Here is a 22,523-nt window from a genome sequence, read left to right as displayed (position 1 = left end):
CTAAGGACTGTGTTGCCATCTTTTCACGTGCTTATTTGCTATCTGTACATATGCTTTGCAAGTGTCCAAATCTTTCCTCTATATAAAAAATAAGGTTGTCTACTTAATGAGTAGTAAGTTCTTTATAGATAGAAACCCTGTGTTGGGTATATTTTGCAAGTATTTTCTCCCAGTCTGTGGCCTGTCTTTCCATTCTCTTAAAAGTCTTTCAAAGAGAAGTTTTTGATGTTTATGCAGTCTGATTTATGGTATAATTCGTGATTTTTGTGTCCTTTTTTGAGAAATCTTTACCAAATCCAAGGTCACTAAAATTTTCTCCAATATTTTCTTCTGGAAGATTAATAATTTTAGCTCTGACATTAAATTTTAAAACCCTCTTCAATTCCTTCCTCTTTTGCTCCCTGCCATCAAATCCTGGCAATCCATTTTTGACATTTTCCAGAAATACTTTCTATTTGCCAAGTCATCCTATTCTACTTAGCTCTCCTCTTTCTTTAGGCTGATGGCCCAAATCTAAAACATACACAGCTGCACTAATACAGTAGCCACTGACCTCACATGGCTCTTTAAATATAAATTAAAATTTTAAAAATTAAAATGTTAGTTCCCCATTCATACTAGCCACATTTTGTGCTCAAAAGCCATATATGGCTACGTGGTTATTATACTGGACAACTCAGTTCCAGCATCCCAGGAAACTTTATTGGACAGCGTTGCTATAGATTAATAATAGTTTCCATTTATTTAAGCATTTAGTTCAGGCACTCTAGGAAAGGTTTTAATTCTCACAAAAACAGAGGTGGACTTAATATCAGAGATAAGAAAATTAAAGTTCTATAAGAATAACTTGCCTAAAGTAATCCTTTAAAGCTTGACACTGCTCTTTATTGCCAATTTATACAAAGCTTCTTGTATGCTTTCCACAGAACTTAATCCCAATGCTGTATGCTTTGCCAACAATTTCCCTTTATTTTGTCCTTTTCTTCCTTCAGAACAGTCCATATGAGAAATCCTTAATTTCACCCTACTCTTACTTCATATTCCTTCAATATACATACTTTGTCTATACCAGTATGTGAAATGTGCAAATAGAAAGTTTCAGAACCCTTAGCTATTCATGCATCTCTTCATCTGCTCCCCACTTTGCTTCTCTAGAGGACTACCAACACCACCCCAACATTTTAAGCTTCCAAGAAGAGTATGATCATACCAGCCTTTACTTGGCTTCTCAGATTCACTTGGGGAGCCTTTGCCTCTAGATGCTCACACTCCTACTGGGTTAGATTACCTGGGCGTGGGGTCTAGAAATCATCAACATTCCCTCCAGTGAGCTTGAGGTGCAACCAGGTTTACGAGGTAAGACCTCAGCTATCTCAGTCTAAAGAGGGAGAATTCATTTTCCCCTTGTTTCCTCCAAGCTAGCAGATTAGAAAGGAAACAAAACAAAAGCACAGAAATAGACAAATTTTCTACCCAGACTCCTTATACTTCATTCTTCAAGATATACACAAAGCTCAACAGAATGAAGTTTATTTATCATATACACAAGTCATGTCTGACAACTGAGAAAATGCTATTTACACAAAACACCATAGATTAAAAATACATAGTATTTGTATTTTAATACAATAATAGGGCCCCAGGATACAAACAAGGAAGTCTGAGTCCAAGTTTTCATTATAAAGTTATTTGCTCTGCTACAAAGAACTACAGTGGAGGTGAACGTTGGCAGTATATTTCTCAAGAGTCAATATTACTGAATTTCACACACACGGTTTTGCATCTGTAGAGGAAGAGACAACTTCTTCAGCACATGTACCAATTTCTGAGTCTTCTACTTCAGAATCCTCACCAGTTTCCTCTTCAGAATCAAATTCCTGACTATCCGGTGATTCAAAGTTATCCAGAGGTTCTTGATTCAGTCTCTTGTAAAGAATAAACCAATAATTTATTGTAAAAACTTTACAATCCAAGCTCATTATCAGTATGCTGATATAACTGACCCTCAATGTTGTAATGAGGTTTCATTTCATAATGTCTCTATGTTAAATTCACTTACAAGCAGTCAAGTGTTTGTTAGATCAAAGTGCTAGCCATGTTAGATCATATTTCTGCAAAGTCACAGTGTTTAAAAGTTTGCTTATTTTTTTTTCTAAGTACTCGCATGCTTTCAGAATACAATTTAAATCAGTACTTCTCCAACTATCTACAGTAAAGGACCAGGTTTCCTAATTTCCCATCTGCTTTGGATTAATACTTCCATGGCAGTTAGAGAGCTACTACAGTACTTCCAAATGAAAACTTCAAATGTGAGTTCTGTCATGGCGCTAAAATGTACGGCAGAAATTCAGTACAAGAAAAGTTTTGATTTGAAAGATGTCCTTCCCAACAGCAAGATGATTTTTTGCAGACATGAATAAGTTTAAGACCTATTTTTTAAGACTGGTAACAGTCATCAGGCTAATTCTTATAAACACATTAGCTACTGCCAAATTAAAAAAAAAAGTCAGATAAGACGACCAAAGTTATTTCGTACACCAATTACCAGTTTTATAAATGACAGTAGTATCTCATTGGCATTATAGTTAAATTAAAAACTGTCTGGAGATATATATATATATATCTGATTCACTTTGCTGTACACCTGAAACTAACACAACGCTCTAAATCAACTATACTCCAATAAAAATTTAAAAAAAACAACTTGTCTGAAAATTTGACAACTGTGAAATATAATTTTCCATATGTTTTTCAGATGTAAGTTAATTCCTTTCTATACTGTTACAAGAAAATAAGTGGTTTTTTGCTTCATAATAATAGCATCTAACAATTATTGAGCTCTCACTATGTATACGCAATTCTCTCAATTTTCTACCTATTCTCTACTTGTTATTCTCATAGCAAGCCTATAAAGGTAGGCACTATTACTCCCATTTTATAAATGAGGAAAATGGAGCCCTGACAGGATAAATAACCTGTTTGACTCAAACTTAATGGTGCTAGGCAGGGGGCTAGGACTCAAACCCAGGAAATCTCATTCTAGAGCCCAAACACTTTCTGATCACACTACTGCCTCAACTTTATAGAAAAATAGATGCCTCTGAATCAGGTGAATGTTAAAATACCTACCTCTATTATCTCCGCCATATACTGTACATGTTCTGCTACTTCTGCCAATTCCTTATTCTCCTTCTTCAGGCGGGCAATTTCATTGTCCTTTTGTTCAATTTCTTTATGAAGCTATGTGACATAAATCAAAAAGTTCAGTTTTTCATAGACTTGCTATGCTATAAACCAAATTATATGCCTCCAAGTATATAGCTGACACACATTTAGCACAAAGTTCCTAACAAAGGTGCTGTCTTTGGCTCTCAACACAAAAGGCTTCTTTTTGTATAATAGTTCTGGTAACAGAGTTGCCTAATTAAATCTTTATTAAGACAACATTAAAGCTAGTTTATATTGCTCTAATAAAATATCCTGGGCAGCAGAAAGAAAATAATCCTGGAATGTTTAAAAATTCCACAAATTATATTCAGTACATACTTTCTCATTTTCCTTAAGTGCTTCATAGAGAGCCTTCCTCCGTTCTTCCGCCACTTCTTTCCAATATTGAGAGGATGGATTTTCTAAAATAAATTGTTTTACATGTAACTTTGAAAATCATTACTGTTATATACTGCTGTAAAAACCCAATAACTAAAAAAAAAAAAAAAAAAACCAATAACTTTTTTGTCTATTTTTTAAAAATTTACATTCTCATTCAGTACTTAGTAATACCCATTTTTAAAAAAATTAAAGTTAGAAAGCCAAATCAGTTTTTTTCTCTTATTTTTCCCAACAATTTGAAGATTTCAGTCCCTTCAAAGGAATTGCAACACAAGTACAATGCACATATAACTTTCACCTAGATTGTTAAAGGTGTTTGCAACATTTGCTTTGTGTGTTCATATTTTCTAATTTGTTTAACATTCACATTTGTGAAAAGTCCAGATCAATTATTTTGACACTGTCCTTAAATTTGGATTTGTCCATTTCCATGATTAAATTCAAGCTACACAAGTTGGCAGGAACACTGTAAGAATGTTGTATCCTTCTCAGTGTATCACCAAAGAAGCACATACTAATTGGTCACAATACTGGAGATGTTAAATTTGATCACTTGATTAAGATGATTTCTCCCTTGTAAAGATACTTTTTTCCTTTAGTAACAAATAAATGATCTATGGAGTAAAATTTTTGAGTCTGTGGTATTAATATCCAGTTCCCTAACAACCTTTCACCCAATTTTACCTCCACTGATGTTTCTTGTTCCTTCTACATTTAGTAGTTGGCATTATTCTGTAAAAGAACTTTCCCTACCCCAATTCAAAAGAAAATTACCAGTATGGATTCATGTATTCTTTTTTAATTCAATGTATTATAATCCATTCTTGTCATTATTCATTTTGATGCTCAAACTTTCCCAAATTTAGCCAGGGGGGATCCGTTCAAGCAGACTCCTCGTTTTAACCAGTGTCCATCAGGTTTTGAGTACTTCCGTATTTTCTAACACAAGAGATTCCAAGCTCACTCTGTAGTTTCCCTGCCCCGGTCCTGGAAGCAGCCATTTCTCCAGGGAGCTTTAGTGGAGAATAGTGTTTACAAACCAAGAACTGAATGCGACTGTGCTTCTTATTATTCGGGTGTCATTTGTTTCTGGGCTCTTTTCATTGGCAGAGTTAGGAAAGGTTCTTTTTAAAAAATCATCAGTTTACACCAACACTCCCAATTCCAGTTCCACAACAGAGTTCTTCCTTTCCTTCCCCATTACATACTGTATCTCCCTTAACCATACCATGGACCCAACAATATCAACATATTACTCATTTGCTCAATCCTAAAATATACACAAATTTTTTCCCAAACTGCTACTACACCAGTACCACTGCCAACAAAAATTAAATTCAAGATTTCTTTGTAGTTCTTTTAATCCTCACAGTATAGCCCTCTGAGGGTCTACAGTCAGAGTTCTGTGTTCAAGTTGCATGGATTAATGTTTTTCATCTATGTGGTATGTTAGCAATATAATGTATAGTTGAGTTGTTTATTTCCGTATTTAACTTTAGTGTTTTTTTCCCACCAATCTTCATTAATTTTAGCCAAATCAGATATAAGCGTCACAAATCCTGTTGTTTATTCTATATTATTATTAGAGCTTCTTTATTTGTATGCAGTCAACCTTTCTATTGGGTTGGCCAAAAGGTTCATTCGGGTTTTAACATCTTACAGAAAAACCTGAACAAACTTTTTGGCCAACCCAATAAATGAAATCCCACTGTCTTACTTATTTTTCCCCTCACTGTCCTCAGGGGACTCAAAATGAGCCCAAATGTCACTATAACCTTGAGTAAGACAATTAACTTCTCTAGGCTCAATTATTTTCCTCAGTAATAATGACCCATGATTAGGACAGAAGTAATCACCTTCCATAATACTTATAAAACATCATTAACTTCCTCTTCTGATTTCCACTGCCATTAAAAACTAGTATTTATTATAGGCACATGCTTCTCATTCATCTTTACTCCCTTTATTATTCCTACTGTTCCCTTATTTCATTCTCCTGGTATCTTTTCTTCAAATTCACTATCTCTAGACATTTTTCTTCTGAAAAGACTATTTCCAATATCAGAGCTGCCATATTAATCACTTTCCTTTTCTTTAATATTTCATCCATATATGGATCTTACCAAACAGTAGGACCTGCCCAAATGTACACTGTTTTATATATTTACACCATAAAAAACCTTACATTACCAAAAACATAAAAGTAAAATAATAAATTAAGAGCTGTGGGCAGAGTTCATAACAGTACAACAAATAATATTTACCCTTATTATAATTAAAAAATTTAAGATAAAAGCCATATATATATATATACACACACACACACACACACATTTTTTTTTTCCATACCTGTAATCATAAGATCAAATGCTTCTTGGGTGACGCCTCCAAGATTTTTATTTTCACTATGTTCTGGGTCAGTAACAACTCCAGAGCTGGAAGTCTTAGATATTAACTGGTCATTCCAATGTTTCCGTTTGGACAAGCTTTTAACCAACTATAATGAAAATATATACATCAGTCATTTTGTTTAATGAACAAGAAAGCTAAGCGGTTTAGTCTCTTATGAATTAAAACTAAAGCACTCAGATATGGGGATATATGTAGAGCTGATTCACTTTGTTATAAAGCAGAAACTAACACACCATTGTAAAGCAATTATATTCCAATAAAGATTTTAAAAAAACAAAAGCACTCATATCTCTTTCTGATATCTTTGGCCCTTTTAAGAAATTACACAATTCAAAACTCTACCAAAATGTATAGTTATATTTTAGGAATTTTATTTACATCAACTATTCTGAATTAGACTTGAGTCTAAGGCTTAGCTGAATTTATTTTTATTATTTAAATGATTCAGTACCATGGAAAGGCACTATTTTCAACCTGCAGAAGTCTAGAAACCCTCATCCATGATTTCATCATTTACATACAGGGGTAAATGATTGAATCTAACATTTTATTCTTAAAAACAAAAATCAAGCATTATGCCTATAGGTTAACTTATAACTTATTACATTATCCCAGTTCTACTACAGGTATTCATACCAATTTTGAACTTCCTAAATTGAAAAATTAAAACAAAAACCACTTTTGTGGGGAATATACAATTGTTATCCTTAAATTATTTCCAAATTTCAATGACTTAGGTATTTCTGACCAAGGAACTCTTTGAAATGTTTTTAATGTAAAGGTAGCATCATCTGTACCCCATTCTAGCTCAATAATACACACCTCATTTTCTCTTCCGACTAGCGATCCAGCCGTAGAAGGCTGAATCATCTTCAGAGTTCTTCTTGGAACAGGACTACTCTGAAAGTCAAGATAATGAATTATCTGGTTACTAAGTTCCTATATGGATTGTTACCATCTTAATCCTACCATAATTTACAAAAGAAAAAAAACTGCTAAGGACACTAATGTTTGATCTGCTATATAATTTTATAATGCTACATACGATTTGGTCAACTAGCAAGCTTATTATTTCCCTAAAATTATAATAAAGTTTGAAGAAATTCTAAGAATAAATCACATTACCCAAACTTGACACAAACAAGTAGCTCTTCTTCCATTTCAATATATGTTCTTGCTATAGTCATGTAGTCATTTGTTTAGTTAAAACAAAAATATAACATTAAGTTCTAATACTCCAAACCATATATGATGAAATTCCAGTAAAACAGGAATATTTGTATTCCCTCTTAAAAAGATCTTCTACACAGAAACTAGAAATTTACCAAACATCATAACATTTAATGCTACCCACAAAAAAGGTAAATTGGAGGAAAAGGTTAATTATTTATACTGCAAAATACTTCTTTCCCCTAATCAAAAGGATTCATCTCAGGCTTCCTTTAAATTGCGAATAGTCCCTAACACATTTATATGAATCCACCAAAAGAATATCACTTTAAAGAATATTACACATGTAAGAAGACCCGCTTCCCCCCCTTCAACCTTTACCTGACTGTAGAAACAGTTTTGCTTCAAGCCCATTCATTAGCAGACAGAGAACATGTCAGTGCTTGAGGCATACAAACACTCTAAAATGCACAAGCTATTGTTTTTGAAAAAAAATTGGTTTCCTTGTAATATGTAAATACCTTCCTGTATATTTCCTGATCTAAAAGGTCTCTCTATTTTTGCAAAAAATGATTAGTTATACTGCCACCACGGGATGGCAAACAATGGTGAATACTCAAACAAGGTCAGCAAGAACATGACACCAAAGCAGCGTGAGAAAGTTACTAATTCCACACTGTACTTCACAGGACTAGAGTTCACCTTTCCCACGGTAAAGTTTCTACTGCTGATTATTATCTCACTATTTAACTGAAGAACAAATGCTGGCTACTGTGAGAACAAATATTACACCAACATTTCAGATATAATTTAGATTATAGATTAGTCAACAGTCTCCAGACAAATAGAAGAAAATACAACTTTGGAACCTTAATAATAGGAGGTGTTAATTTATTTAAATGCTTGCTACTCATAAAGGCCAAAGAAGCCAGCTAAATGACCACTTCCAAGATTTAACTTTCACAACTGTAAGCTTTATAGAATCCAGCCATCCAAATGTAATATTGCTATGATCATTTTATTCATACAGATCATGCATTAGAATAATAAGTTCTTTACAGCCAGAAAGGTTCTTATATATTGAGTCGTAATCTTTTTAGAAAACAATTTGAGATTCTATGAACCCCCTCAAAAAAAAGAGCATACTCACACAGAATTTTGTGTACAATTGGCAAGGAATCGATGAACTCCTAAAATGTACTCTTACAGACCTAGTTTCAGTCCAACTCCCTCATTTTACAGATGAGTAAACTGAGGCTGAGATGCTAAATAACTCACCCAACGTCACAGTTTTGGAGGCAGAACCAGAACCAAACAGAACCCAGATCCTTTTATATCCCAGATAGTTGTACTATAGATAGTAAATATTAGACTTCTCTTTTAACTGTTAGAATCTGCTGAAATTACATAAATTATTTGTCTGGGATTTGATTCAGTGGAGGAAAGGGGGAGTGAATGGAGATGGAGATGAAACAAGACTGGCCATACACTGATAATTGTTGAAAATGGGGGAAGTAAAATGAGATTATACTATTGACTCTATGTTTGAATATTTAAAAATTTTCATAATAAAAAGTTTAAAAACACACACATACAAAGCACAGTGGGAAGATGCCATCACCCTTTATGAAAGCTGATGGAATAAAATTCACAAATTATCGATGCAAAGTATTATTCACGAAAAATAATGTAAGGAAGATACTAAGGCAAGGTAAACATAACAACCTATCAAAAAGCACCTGCTATCACTTACAAAAAGGCTTTTATTTATACTATTTAATTTAAATCTGGAAACTGGTACACTTTCCTGACAATGTAGTCTCATTCCCAGGAATCCTGAGAATACATATAGTCTAAGTTGTGTGGCAAGACCTCCTAGCTAAGTTGTAAATTCATTTAGAACCTTAAGAGCGAAGCCAGTCAAAATTACAAACTCAAAATTAAGCTCTGTCTTTATTGTTATAAGAATAAACATTTGGAACAAGATTTCCAGTGACAGTATAACACGGGGATTCAAAAAGTGTGGCAAAATGAGCAAGTTAGATGGTAATGAGCATGATGTACCCTGGAAATATATGCAATATAATGCAAACTGTGTCTCTGTGGTCAAAGACACTAATCTGAAGATACACAAAAAGGATTTTAATAAAATCATTTCATGAAATGTACTAAAAGTAGAAACAAAGCATTTCTTGTATATAGAAAATCCTAAGGAATCTACTAAAAAACTATTAGAATAAACAAGTTTAGCAAGGTTGCAAGATACAAGATCAAGATACAAAAATCAATAGTACTTCTATACCGTGACAATGAGCACCCCAAAAATTTAATTAAGGAAATGATTCCAGCTACAACAGCATTACAAAGAATAAAATACTTAGGAAAAAATTTAACAAAAAAGTGAAAAACTCAAAAAACTCCAAAAACTTTGTTGAAACTTTTTTCTTTCAACAAAACATTGTTGAAAGAATGTAAAGAAGACCTAAATAAATGGAAAGACATCCCATGTATGTGGATCAGAAAACTTAACATTCAACCGTAATTAATTTTTAAACAGTTCTCTATTGTTACTTGTCCTCAGACTAAAAACTGATTAACTCAACGTTCATAGAAATTATATTCAGGTTAAATTTGACTAAATTATGTCAAAAAACATCTTACTACATGCTTTCTATAACAAATTAAAGTGATTGCATCACATACCTTTACATTCTCTTGGATTCCTTGTTTCTGCTTCATACTGTGATTCATTATACACCTAGTGAAGAACAGAAGATTAGTAATTCAAAAACAGAATATGGTCTGCATCAGAAAGTGAAACCTAGTTTTTTGTTGTTGTTGAAAGTACAATCATAAAAATAAAAATTTAAAAATCATAGCAATAAAAAATGATGGACCTATCTTTTCTCACTGTACTCAAACTCAGCCCTGTCAATGACAAGTGACTAAAGCTAATGACTCTTAATATCTTTACTTTATACACACATATACAATAATTCTGGCTGGAAAAACATTGCTACAAAAGGGAAAATCTGTATTCTAAACAAACTTACAAAACGTGACGGTGTCCTGGATTAAATACAGGACTCTCAAAGATCTGAAAAACGGGACTTTCCTGGTAGCACAGTGGTTAAGAATCCGCCTGCCAATGCAGGGGACACAAGTTTGAGCCCTGGTCTGGGAAGATCCCACATGCCATGGAGCAGCTAAGCCCATGTGCCACAACTACTGAGCCTGCGCTCTAGAGCCCGCGAGCCACAACTACTGAGCCCACGTGCCGTAACTACTGAAGCCCACACACCTAGGGCCCATACTCCGTAACAAGAGAAGCTACTGTAATGAGAAGCACATGCACCACAGTGAAGAGTAGCCTCCACTCCCCTCAACGAGAGAAAGCCCCCCCCCGCACAGCAACGAAGACCCAACACAGCCAAAATTAAATAAATAAATTTTAAAAAAAAGATCTGAAAAACAGTCACCAGGAAAAGCAAAACACAGATACTTGGGTGTGTCCAAGTCAACAGCAGCATCCTAACTCTGCTGTTTCAAAGGCAGATTTAAGCTATAATAAACTTGGCTCTGGTAACCAGCAATAACTTAATAGTGATTTAATATCCAATCAAATAAGATTATGCATTTACATTTGTAGGGAATGTTTAACCACCATCATGAACTGAGACACTGCTGGAAGCAAAGAAAAGGGAGCAAGAGACAAAGGGCTATGTAACCACACCACTGGGCCGGACTCACTCCAAACCCAACTTTGAACTCCCCAGCCATGTCTCTCCCTCAGACAGATCTCCCTGATTTCTGTGGCATGCCTTTCTTTACCCAGTGCAGTGGCTTTTACACTTTGACTATGACCCATCCCATGTGAATACACTTTACACTGTGCCCTAGCACAAACAAACGCAAACGAAAATGTTTAGGAAAGAAAATCTAATTGTGTGACGCACCCTATTTTCTATTCTATTTAATATTAAGCAAATGCTGGTCGAGCTGAGCCAGGGCAATGATTTTCAAACTGCGGGTTGCAGCCTGGGATTCCAAAATCACTCAGTGGTTGTTTAGAAAAATGTAACTAAACAGACGAGAAAACATCAGAGTGCAAGGCATATGAGAAATAAATACTGCTTAGTGAAGGTTCTAATTTAGTTGGAGGGTTGCATCCTAAACTGCGATGTAAAAAATGTGCTTTAGTACATGTCCAGATTTAAAAAGTTGAAAGCCACGGATCAAGTCTAATCCTTCACTTGTTCATCACACTCCCGCCAGAAACCTTGCGTCCTTACTTTTTATTCTCTAGCTCTTTTAAACAACTAGATTGAAAACTCTGGCATAGGACTGGGTCCAAGGAAATCCTGATAAACTGGTGAAACCAAGTGTCAGCAAGTTCAATTTTTTTTTTTTTACGGGGGACGCAGAATTCAGGGACCTTGTCCCATAAACCCAGTTTGCAGACCCCCTTGGATCACCGCCAGTTAACTACTGGTCAAGAGGGTGGATGTTCCGCCTCATCCCGACAGCCAGGCACGCCCAGGCTGAGGCCCTCACACCAACCAGCTGCACACAAACCGCCCCGCGACCCCGCCAGCTCGTCCTACGGACAGAGACCCAGAAACCAAAACCTGGGCAGAAGATGCGGTGCTGCGCGCCCGGGCCCTCCAACCGCCGAGCGCGCCACAGGGACTGCGCCCGCCAGCCAATAGAGAGCGCGGACGGGACAGCGCGCCAAAACCGATCCAACCAACGGGGCAGCCCCGAGCCTCACATCCCTCCCCGTCCCAGCTCCTGTGACCGTTCAACAGCCCCTTCACTTAGACCCCGGCAGCGGCCCGGCAGCTGTCACAGGAGTACCCGACTTCCGGCCGGTGGGAGCCCAAAGCGGCTGGTCTAGCAGCCCCTGCGGACCCACTCCGGCCACCTCTCTCACACTTACTGGATGGAAGCGGGCAATCCTCGTAGCGAACGCACGTAGTTGTGGCTGCGGCGCCTCGCGTGGGGTCCACAGGCAATACGCGTTCGTCCCCGCAGCCGCAGGAAGGTTTCCGCGCGCGGCTGTAAAAGACTAGAACTACGCCCTTCGGCCCTAGACGGCCACGTGATCGCCTGACACGAGGCGGAGGGCGGGGCCATCCGAATCCGGCGAATCGCCTCTCGGCTCCGCTCTCTTCGGCTCCGCCCCTTCCTGCGCCTGCGTGGTGGAAGTAGCGTGTGTTTGGGCTGGAATAGCCTGGGGCTTCTCCTACTTGATTGTTTAGAGTCCTCGGATCCTGCCCTCTGACCCGTGCTCGGAACTTCGCTTCAGAGTGGAATCCTTTTTTTTTTTTTTTTTTGACTTTTACAAGCGGGGAAAAGACCTGCCCCCACTAGTTGTAAACACTGGGAGAACAAAATATTGTATATGTAGTACGGCTTATTTTTCTGTAAAATCCTCGTTCCGCGGACTCCTAATTGTATTAAGAGCTTTTATGTTTTGGCTTTTTGTATTTTGACTACATTGTGGTGCGGTAGTAGTGCCGGAAGGCATAATCCTGCAATGAATCCTGCTGTTCACTGAGCATCTAGTACGTACCAAGTACTGTTCTGGGCGCCGGGAAAACAACTGCCATTGCAATTTGAAGGAGCAGGAAAGCCTTAATAATAATTACGTCTAGCTTTTTTTTTTCCTTTAAGTCGTTTTACAAATTTCTCAACTTTCTTTGTGGGCATAGTACATTTCGGTTTACTGGAGTCTTGTTAAATCTTTTGTTTACACCTACCATAGCTATTAATACAAGTCTGTTTTCCCATTTCTTAACTTTTCATAGGATTATCATTCTCAGAAGGAAGGAAATATTTATCTACTAACTACGCACAGCACCGCCTTTAGGAAATGCTTTCTCAGCTGTATACCCTGCAGACACTGCGTGCCCACCTCCTGCCACCCGCCCCACCATATTTCTTTTTGACAGCGCTCAAAATCTAGCTTTCTTTGGGGTGAAATGTAACATTTAATATAAATTCCAAATAAAGGAAACAACCCACTGATTTGAAAACTGTTAGTAGACAACTGAGTTTCCGAGTAAGAATTTTGATGACCTTGTAATTTGACTTTGAAACACCAGCCAGTCAAAACTAAATCTGACTTCTAATTTCTTCATTCAGCCACATGATAAAAAGGCATCACTGATGAAAAGAGCCCAAATAGTAAGTATATATTTTAAAATATATGAAAAGTTATATTCAGGTAGTCTGTACTAAGTATTGTATAAAGCAAAGTACCTAATGTTATTTCTTAACAGAACTAAAAAGCTGGGAAAGAAAAATGTCTTCTGTATGAAAATGGTAACCAAACCAGAGGGGTAGAATTTAGAGGTTATCATAGTTGAAAATCTAGAGGCAATAAAAGAATTGATTTTTTAAACATCTTATGAAGCACACCTCCCCAAATGTTATCTGTAGTTGCTAATAGTACTGGTTAGTTTTGGAATGGTGTGGAGAGACATTAACTTTATACATTTTAGTGTTATTTGACTTTTTTTAAGTTCAGCATACCAAAGGAGATGATGCCTCCCTTAGGAAAAATTGTGAAGCCCCCAGAGTCTGCAACCACCATGTCACCAGCTTAGGTAAGATCCCTTATGCTTTGCCTGCTAAATGATCAACTAGTTGATGTGACAAATTAATTCAGATATCTACCTATGCTATTCATTTGGGTGGCTACCAGCCACATGACGGCTGTTGAGCACTTGAAATATGTCTAGTTTTCACTGAAATGTACTATAATGTAAAATACACACCGAATTTCAAAGATTTAGTGTGAAAAAGGTAGAATGTAAAATGTTTCCATAATTTTTTGTATTGATTACATGTTGAAATAATACTTTGGATATATTGGGTTGAATACAAATATTGTTAAAATTAATTTCACTTTTAATTTTTTTAATATGGCTACCAGAAAAAATTGTAATTACAGATGTGATTCACATTTGTGTCTCACATTTTATTTCCATGGCACCTGGCTGCTCTAAACTATCGTAATGTACATTATCCCATTGAGTCCTCTCAGTAGCCATGTAGGGCAAATGTTTTCTACTCCCTTTTTTATAAGACTGAGAGGCTAAATCACAAGTCCAAGATCTCACCCAACTAGGCAGTGGTAGACTGAGACTTCAGATCTTTTTTTTTAATTTTTTTTTTTAAGTTAGTTTATTTATTTTTATATTTATTTTTGGCTGTGTTGGGTCTTCGTTTCTGTGCGAGGGCTTTCTCTTGTTGCGGCAAGCGGGGGCAACTCTTCATCGCGGTGCGCGGGCCTCTCACTATCGTGGCCTCTCTTGTTGCGGAGCACAGGCTCCAGACGTGCAGGCTCAGTAGTTGTGGCTCACGGGCCTAGTTGCTCCGTGGCATGTGGGATCTTCCCAGACCAGGGCTTGAACCCGTGTCCCCTGCATTGGCAGGCAGATTCTCAACCACTGCGCCACCAGGGAAGCCCGAGACTTCAGATCTTCTGACTCAAAGTCCACATGTGGAAAGAGGGAGGTTCTAAAAATATTCCTCTCTCAAGAGACAAAGGTTCCTCAAACCCTCGAAGTACTGGGGAATGTCTCCAAAACATATGCTTTTTGTTTGTTTGTTTTTTGGCCGTGTTGCTTGTGGCTTGTGGGATCTTAGTTCCCCCACCAGGGATCTAATTCGAGTCCTCGGCAGTGAAAGTGCGGAGTCCTAATCACTGGACCTCCAGGGAATCACCGTATCCTTTCCTATTGCTTTTGAAGAACAATTTATAAGGAAACAATTTTGCAGGTATCTGGAAAAAAGTTATAAGTAGTTAATCATTTAATCAGAATTTTTCTCTAGGCATCCAAATATAGTGTCTTATCTTTAGTAAGAAGCCATGGGTATTGATAGGGTTAAGTTTATGCAGTGCAGATGTTGACTCATATATAATCCTTTAATTTATTGCAGTCTTCCACTGTACAAGTTTTGAAAAATTATGGGTATTTTAATGTAATCTTTCTATTAGCCACGTGTAGCTTAGCACAGACTCCGTTGCTGGGCATTGTAGGGCTGTGTCTTCTTATCTTGCCCAAGAGCATTTATCAGTTTGTGAAAGAGAAAGGAAGAAAGAAACACAATACTGTAGGATAATAGAAAAATAAAGCTGAATCATTTAGCATGGTATAAAGAATAATGATAAATTAAAATGTTAATGAAAAGCAATAGAACCTTTTAAAATTTTGTTATTATTTATTAAGGCTAAACTGAATTCCCAAGGTTTTCAGCCAGAGTGCAGAAATTGCCTGACTTTTACATGATAATCTCTATCCTTCTGAAAACTGCCAAGGGGAACAAATAATAATTTGTTACATTCTGATTCAGAAAGCTCATGTAAGATCATTTGTAGAGCATCCATTTTACCCAATTCCCCAGCTCTGAATTGTATTCAAATAGTTTAACTTAGGTTTTAGGTTACCTGTGACATGTGCAAGGTTAAAAAAAAAAAAAGTGAGAGTAGGAAAAAATGTTAAAATTCAATGTATCAGAATTAAGTTTTTTATTTTTAAGATAACATTTTAATAATAGTTAATATGAGACACATAGGAATTTTAAAGATGACTAGTCAGCTATAAAAGAGAGTTAACAGGTGATTACAAAGCACCAAGGAAATGAAAAATAAAACACACAATGAGTGCAGTCCATGATGAACATAAACCTTTTACTTCAGACATTATAATTTCTCTTCTCGTTGTATATTTCATTCTCACTTTAAAAGGGTGTTTTCATTTTCAAGTGTCAGAACAGTGAGTATTGATCCTGAGAAGTCCATTATTTACAGAAGACATATTTCGGTCTACTAGTTGTCATTTGTATAAAGAAACTGTTGAATTTTCATGATGGCCTGTCAGTGTTCTTTTTTCAAAAAGTGCATTCCAGGCAGAAATTTTCTTCTTAATCTCTCTTTCATTTGATGTTTATTTATATTTTATTCCTTAAACCCAGAACATTTCTGAAAGGATTTGAACATGGAGAAATATTTCACAAAATCCATAGCAGTAATTTTACAAAAGTTAGTTGGTAAATTTGTATGGTGAAAATGAATTGTTGGCTACGTAAGGAAGGATGGGTGTATTAGGGCTCTCCAGAGAAACAGAACCAATAAGGTATATTTTATATATATATATAAATAAGGAATTGGCTCACATGATTATGGAAGCTGGCAAGCCTAAAATCTGCAGATACAACGTCCATTCTGAGTCCAAAGACCTGTAGCTGCTGTAGAACCAGGGACCAGTTCAAAGGCTCCCAGGCAGGAAAGTGCGCTCTTGAAGGGGGAAGGGGAGGTAGTGAGGCTTTCATTTGATTGAGTGAGGCCCACCCACATTATGGAAGCCAATCTGCTTTACTCAGTTTACTGATTTAAATGTTTATCTCATTCAAAAACACCCTCACAACTTATATATACTACCAAATGTAAAATAGATAGCTAGTGGGAAGCATCCACATAGCGCAGGGAGATCAGCTCAGTGCTTTGTGACCACCTAGAGGGGTGGCATAGGGAGGGTGGGAGGGAGACGCAAGAGGGAGGATATATCGGGATACATGTATATGTATAGCTGATTCACTTTGCTATAAAGCAGAAACTAACCATTGTAAAGCAATTATACTCCAATAAAGATGTTAAAAAAAAAACCACCCTCACAGGAACACTCAGAATAATGTTTGTTCAAATATCTGGGTACCCTGTGGCGCAGTCAAGTTGACCCATAAAATTAGCCATCACAATGGGAAAGAAAGCCTTGCCTGGACCTTGACTGAGGATTTACTTGGATCCCCTTAGAATGGGAAGGCCTGGGAGTACACTACAGTCCATACTCGGCTGATGGGTTAATAGGAATGTCTTATATGAAGGAGAGAGAAAATTATGTCTTGTGTCTTATTAGTATAAAGGAACCAAAAATTGTTGAGCTTTATGTGTAGGTGAGTGATTGCAGCTCTGTTTTCTAACAGCAGACCTTGGTTCCTTCTGAAAGCTATGAGGGAACGATCTCTCTCCTTGGCTTATCGATGGCTGTCTTCTCCCTGTGCCTTTTCCCATCATCTTCCTGCTATATGTGTCTCTATCCAAATCTCCCCTTTTTGTAAGGACATCAGTCATATTGGATTAGGGTCGGCTATAGACTGAATGTTTGTGCCCCTCCAAGATTCATATGTTGGAACCTAATTCCCAATGTGATAGTGTTTGGAGGTGGGGCCTTTGGACGGTAATTAGATCTTGAAGGTGGAGCCCTCATAAATGGGATTAGTGCCCTTATAAAGGAGACCCCAGAGAGCTCCCTCACCCCTTCTACCATGTAAGGAAACAGTGAGAACATGGCCATTTATGAACTGAAAAATAGGTCCTCACCAGACTCAATCTCCTGATTCAGATCTCCTTGATCTTGGACTTCCCAGAACCAAGAGAAAATAAATGTTTATTGTATAGGCCACACGGTCTCTGGTAATTTTTTTTTGGCCACGCCGTGCGGCATGTGGGATCTTAGTTCCCCAGCCAGGGATCGAACCCATGCCACCTGCATTGGAAGCTCAGAGTCCTAACCACTGGACCACCAGGGAAGTCCCTCTGGTATTTTTATTATACCAGCACACACTGATTAAGATAGGATCATCCTGATTTTCTCATTTTAACTTGATTACCTTTGTAAAGACCTTGTCTCCAAATAAAGTCACATTGTGAGGTACTGGGCAATAGGACCTAAGCATAGGAATTTGGGGGGGTACACAGTTCAACCCATAACAGAAAGCTTTTCAGCTTTCCCACTCTACCTTTCTCAGCTGCTTGCTCCTCACTTCAGAGTGGGAGTAGCCAGCATAAACTCTAGAACTAATGCAGAGCAACTACCTAAGCCATTCTGCAATTTGTGTAATTTTTCCTTTTTATGGTCATTTCATTTCAACTTTATTGTATTTGAAGCAATGCTAAGCAGCTCCTGCATTTTAAAAGGGCTCTCAAGAGGAGAAAACCCCTTTTCTTTGAAAAATCTGTTTATCTTGTTCTCAATGAAAAGAAGTATTTCTAAGTAAGTTTTGATATATGAGGCCCAAATTTAAACTTTTGACATTATACATCGCCAATCTCAGGAAGGTCTGTCCTGTTATATTATGTTTTTGAACATATAAGATGTGTTCCAGTAACACATTTGTCAGAAATAATACAAGAGACATAGAATTTTATTCACAGACATTAGGAAATATGAATGAAAATAATAACATATATTTTTTAAAAAAATAAAAATGTTGAGGTAGAGAAAAGGCTTAAGGCTGGCTGAAAGAAAAGTGGTCAGACTTGTGCTCAGAAAGGGCAGGAGACCTTCTGGGTAGATGGATTCCCAGTACAGGAAGAAGCCTGGTCAAGTAAGCTACATCATACTTCCCCTCTCAGTAGCTCTTGGGACTAGGTTTCTGTCGGCCAGTAAGAGAGCAATTCTATTCTACTTTTGAGGGGAAATTGTACCAGTTAGTAGAAGTTTCAGTTTAGTAAAGTATCTCAGATTGCATACAACAGACATTAATTGGTTAACTTCAGTGCTTAGATTGTGTCTCCAGGATCTTCCCATAGTGCAGTGCAGCTCCAATGACAGTCTGTGCCCCTATGGTCCACCCTTGAAATTCCTGGGAAGGAGAAGCTGACTGACTCTGCTTGGGTCAGATGGTCCAATAAGCTCTGGCTTAGACATGTATACGGGGGGAGGTGGTGTGATGCATTGTCCCATAGACATGCCACTTCACCCCACTCCAGGTATAAGGGCTGTTCCTGGAGAACAGTGGATGGCTGCTGCCCTAGGAGGTCTCCTTCAGGCATTAAAAAATATAACAAGATCATTAAAGATCACCACACTTTGAGGGTGGAGGTAAAATGACTAAGAAAAAACTTATGATGGACCTTTGCGTCTGAGCCAGGAAAAGACTCTTTAGTTATTGAACTCTAAACCTGTCGGTTACTTCTACTCTACAAAATAGACAAAAACAGGGATGTTTCTCAGAAAAATGAAATGTGGTGACCAGCACAGAAAGTGAGTCTGAGTATTGAAAGTGGAAAATGCAAGGATGTAGTTCAAGTGATCAAAAGTAGTTGAGGCCAAGGAGACTTTGAGTATCAAGGATATGCTCTATATCTTAGTGTGATGGTGGTTACAAGACTGTATATAGTTACCAAAACTCATTAAACTGTATACTTAACATAGGTGAATTTTATTGTGTGTAAATCATACAATAACGCTAGAAAATAAAACAGGCCAGTTCCTGGGAGAGGCTGCCTGGATGCTGAAGGAGAATATAGACAGAACCCCTCACTTGTAGGAGGCTAGAGCCAACTTATCTGCCACCAAGTGACTGTGCTTCAGCAGATAACAAAGCAGAAACAGAACTTGGGCTCAGGAAAAGCTTCAAGTGGCCTGAGAAAATTCAACAAAATTAACATCGGAGAGCCTGAAAGCAAGGACAGGCATCCTTACAGCCAAATAATTTTTAATCCTATCTTAACATTTGTATCTTTTATGAAGCATTTCACATGTACCATTTCACTTTCATCAGCACAAAAACCTGCAAAGTGAACAAAATTATTTTTTCTATATGCCACAGAGAAACTGAACTGGGCTGGTGTCAGAATGTGTGCCAGGTATCAATTTATTTCCTTTCGGCCCCAGATTCACTGTCAAGTTCCAGAGGGAGGATTTTCCCACAAGTTCCGCCAGCACAGCACCACAGCAACTTCTGCCACTGTCCTTTCCATCCTCTCCAATGAGGTCTGGATCTCAGAAAGGAGGAAATTCCTTGGATGCTCTATCTCAGCACCCAAGGAAGCAAAGAGAACTCTCGAGAGCGCAATATAAGGAGCGGCCACTGTTCCTGCATCTAAAACACAGCATCCAAGGCAGACCCCATGCCCCCAGCCAAGATCTAGACCTTGTTGGAGAGGGCATGCCAGTGGCAGGGAGGTCCCTGTGGTGCTGCACCCAGGGAACTTGCTGGAAATCTTCCCTCTGGAACTTGCCTGAGATCCACCCTCTAGGGTGCCAGAGGAAGCTATTCCCTGGGAGGTGTCTCCCCCGAGACCAGAGGGGTATTCTACTACAATATTGCCCAAGATGTGGGGGCCGGTGGCACCTGGGAAGCTGCTGGCTGCTGGGTGCTGGTGGCCTCTGCAGACTCCTGTCACACGCACTATTGGGTATTAGCGGGAAACTTGGAAATGTAGCTTACTCAGCAAAGTCTCCTTCTACACGTGAATCTGCAGGACAGCAGTTGTTCTAGCTGGCTGCCACTCCAGTGACTTTGGGATGTGTTGATCCCTGCGCACCTGTACGCACACATAGAAAGACCCTTAATCCCCTTTAGAACTTGCTTCTGACTAAATCCTTACTTCTGACAAGTAGGATGAACGCCTTGTTTTAAATCAGATTGTCTTTTCTTATCTTTTCTATCTCCCTAGGGTAATGTTCATTATTTTATCCCCAAGAGACTAGATACAGCTTGTTCAAGGCTGTCAGGAAATTTGAAGTCGTTCGTCTTAGTCTCAGGTCATCTCGTTTAGGCACTGGGCTGTAGGCAGGAAAATTACATGGGACTCTTGAGGCTTAGGTAAGTGCCTAGAAGGGCCATCATCCTAGGTGAAGCTGCCATCTGAGAAAACTGCTGGGAGTATGAGCTCTAAAGACTCTGCTCTTAAATCCTCTAATATGAGAATGTCAAGAGTTCAGAATTTATTTTCCAGATCAGCAAGGTTATATTTAGAAACAAAGATTCACTGGCTTTTTCCTGGATATTTCTTTAAAGATAAATGCACCACTTATGAGGTATTCTTACCCCCAAATTGAATGTGAATTGGAAATCTACTGCCAGTTTAAGGAAATACTGGGGACAGAAATGTGGTAAGCACCATGGGGATGCCATCAGCAAAATCCAACGTATAGGAAATGCTACAGGACAAATAACCTGGTTTCTTAAACAACTAAATGGCAAGATGAGAAGGAAAAAAAAAAAAAAAAAAGCAGAAGGAAGGATTTGTAGAGTACAAAGAGACATAATAACAGGTGCAATAGATGGATCTTGTGTGGAATAACCAAATGTAAAAAAAAAATGAAGTAATAAGGGAAATCTGAACGCTGACTGGATATTTTATGATGTTAAGATATTAGGTGTAATAACGGTATTATGGTTTTTACTGTAATGGCTTTATCTGTAAATAGTGTTTACATATTGGATATTTTCTTTGAAATAATCATTGTGGGAAGGAAGGGTAAAGGTATAAGTTAGGCTTTCTAACATGGGCACCATTGACACTTGGAGCCAGATAACTCTTTGTTGTGGAGGCTGCCCTGTGCGTTGTATGCTGTTTAGCAGGATCCCTGGCCTCTACCCACTAGCTGCTGGGAGCACTGCCCAGTTGTGATGATCAAAAATGTCAACAGACGTTGACAGATATCCCCTGTGAGGCAAAATCACCCACAGTTGAGAGTCTTTGGTGTAAATAAGACAAGATTGGCCTGGTGTTGATAACTGTTGAAATCAGTGTATATGAATACATGAGGATTCGTTATTCTGTTTCCTCTACTCATATATGTTTGAAACGTTCAATAATATATCTTTTAAAAATATTAACTTAAAACGGGTGAAGAGATAGAAATACTGCAAAGTGTTTGACCATAAAAACCTTGGCAACCACAAATATTTGCACCAATTAATTTTTGGAGACAAAAGACAAATGACAAGCTGAGAGAAAATAGATGCAATGTATTTCACAGGTAAAGGGCTAATTTCTCTAATTTACAGAGTTCTAAAACATTGAAAGAGAAAAAAGCCACCAACTCGATAGAAAAATGGGCAAAAGACAGGAACAGTCAATTCCCAGAAAAAGATATACAGTTGGTCCTTGAATATATGAAACAGTACTCAGCTCTACTCATAATAAGCTATATGCAAAGTAAAACACTGAGAAACCATTTCTCACCTATCAGATTAGCAAATATTCGAAAACTTGACAACATCCTTGTGGTAGGCAGAATTCTAAAATGCCCCCCACCATGATGTTTGACCTCTGGAGTTATAACCTTGAATAGGTTATGTTATATAGCAAAGACAAGTGAATTTTATGAATGTATTTAAGGTCCCAAATCAGTTGTCTTTAAATTAATCAAAAGGGGAATGATCCTGGTAGCCCTGACTTAACCAGTAGGCTGCCCTTCAGCAGAAGGCTCAGACCTTTCTTGAAGGTGGAGACATTCTCCTACTGTCCTTTAAGAAGCAAGCCACCATGAGTTTTATAGCCTCAAAGAAATGAATTCTGCCAA

General features: G+C 37.8%; 1 protein-coding gene across 1 annotated transcript; it reads right to left on the bottom strand.

Moving 5' to 3' along the window:
• Positions 1 to 1,514: 1,514 nt before the first annotated feature.
• On the bottom strand, positions 1,515 to 12,297 carry GMNN (geminin DNA replication inhibitor). The gene is made up of 7 exons (XM_036870787.1): positions 12,131 to 12,297; positions 9,895 to 9,949; positions 6,844 to 6,921; positions 5,959 to 6,106; positions 3,547 to 3,629; positions 3,130 to 3,240; positions 1,515 to 1,925 (listed from the first exon to the last, which is right to left on the bottom strand). Exons 2-7 carry the CDS (start codon positions 9,940 to 9,942, stop codon positions 1,764 to 1,766), a joined length of 630 nt encoding a protein of 209 aa, XP_036726682.1. The 5' UTR covers positions 9,943 to 9,949; positions 12,131 to 12,297; the 3' UTR covers positions 1,515 to 1,763.
• Between the last annotated feature and the right edge of the window lie 10,226 nt (positions 12,298 to 22,523).

The sequence above is a fragment of the Balaenoptera musculus genome, chromosome 11 (genome assembly GCF_009873245.2).
Source record: "Balaenoptera musculus isolate JJ_BM4_2016_0621 chromosome 11, mBalMus1.pri.v3, whole genome shotgun sequence".
Classification (NCBI taxonomy): Eukaryota; Metazoa; Chordata; class Mammalia; order Artiodactyla; family Balaenopteridae; genus Balaenoptera; species Balaenoptera musculus.
The sequence above is the reverse complement of the archived record's forward strand: the minus strand, read 5'-3'. Positions and strand labels throughout refer to the sequence as shown.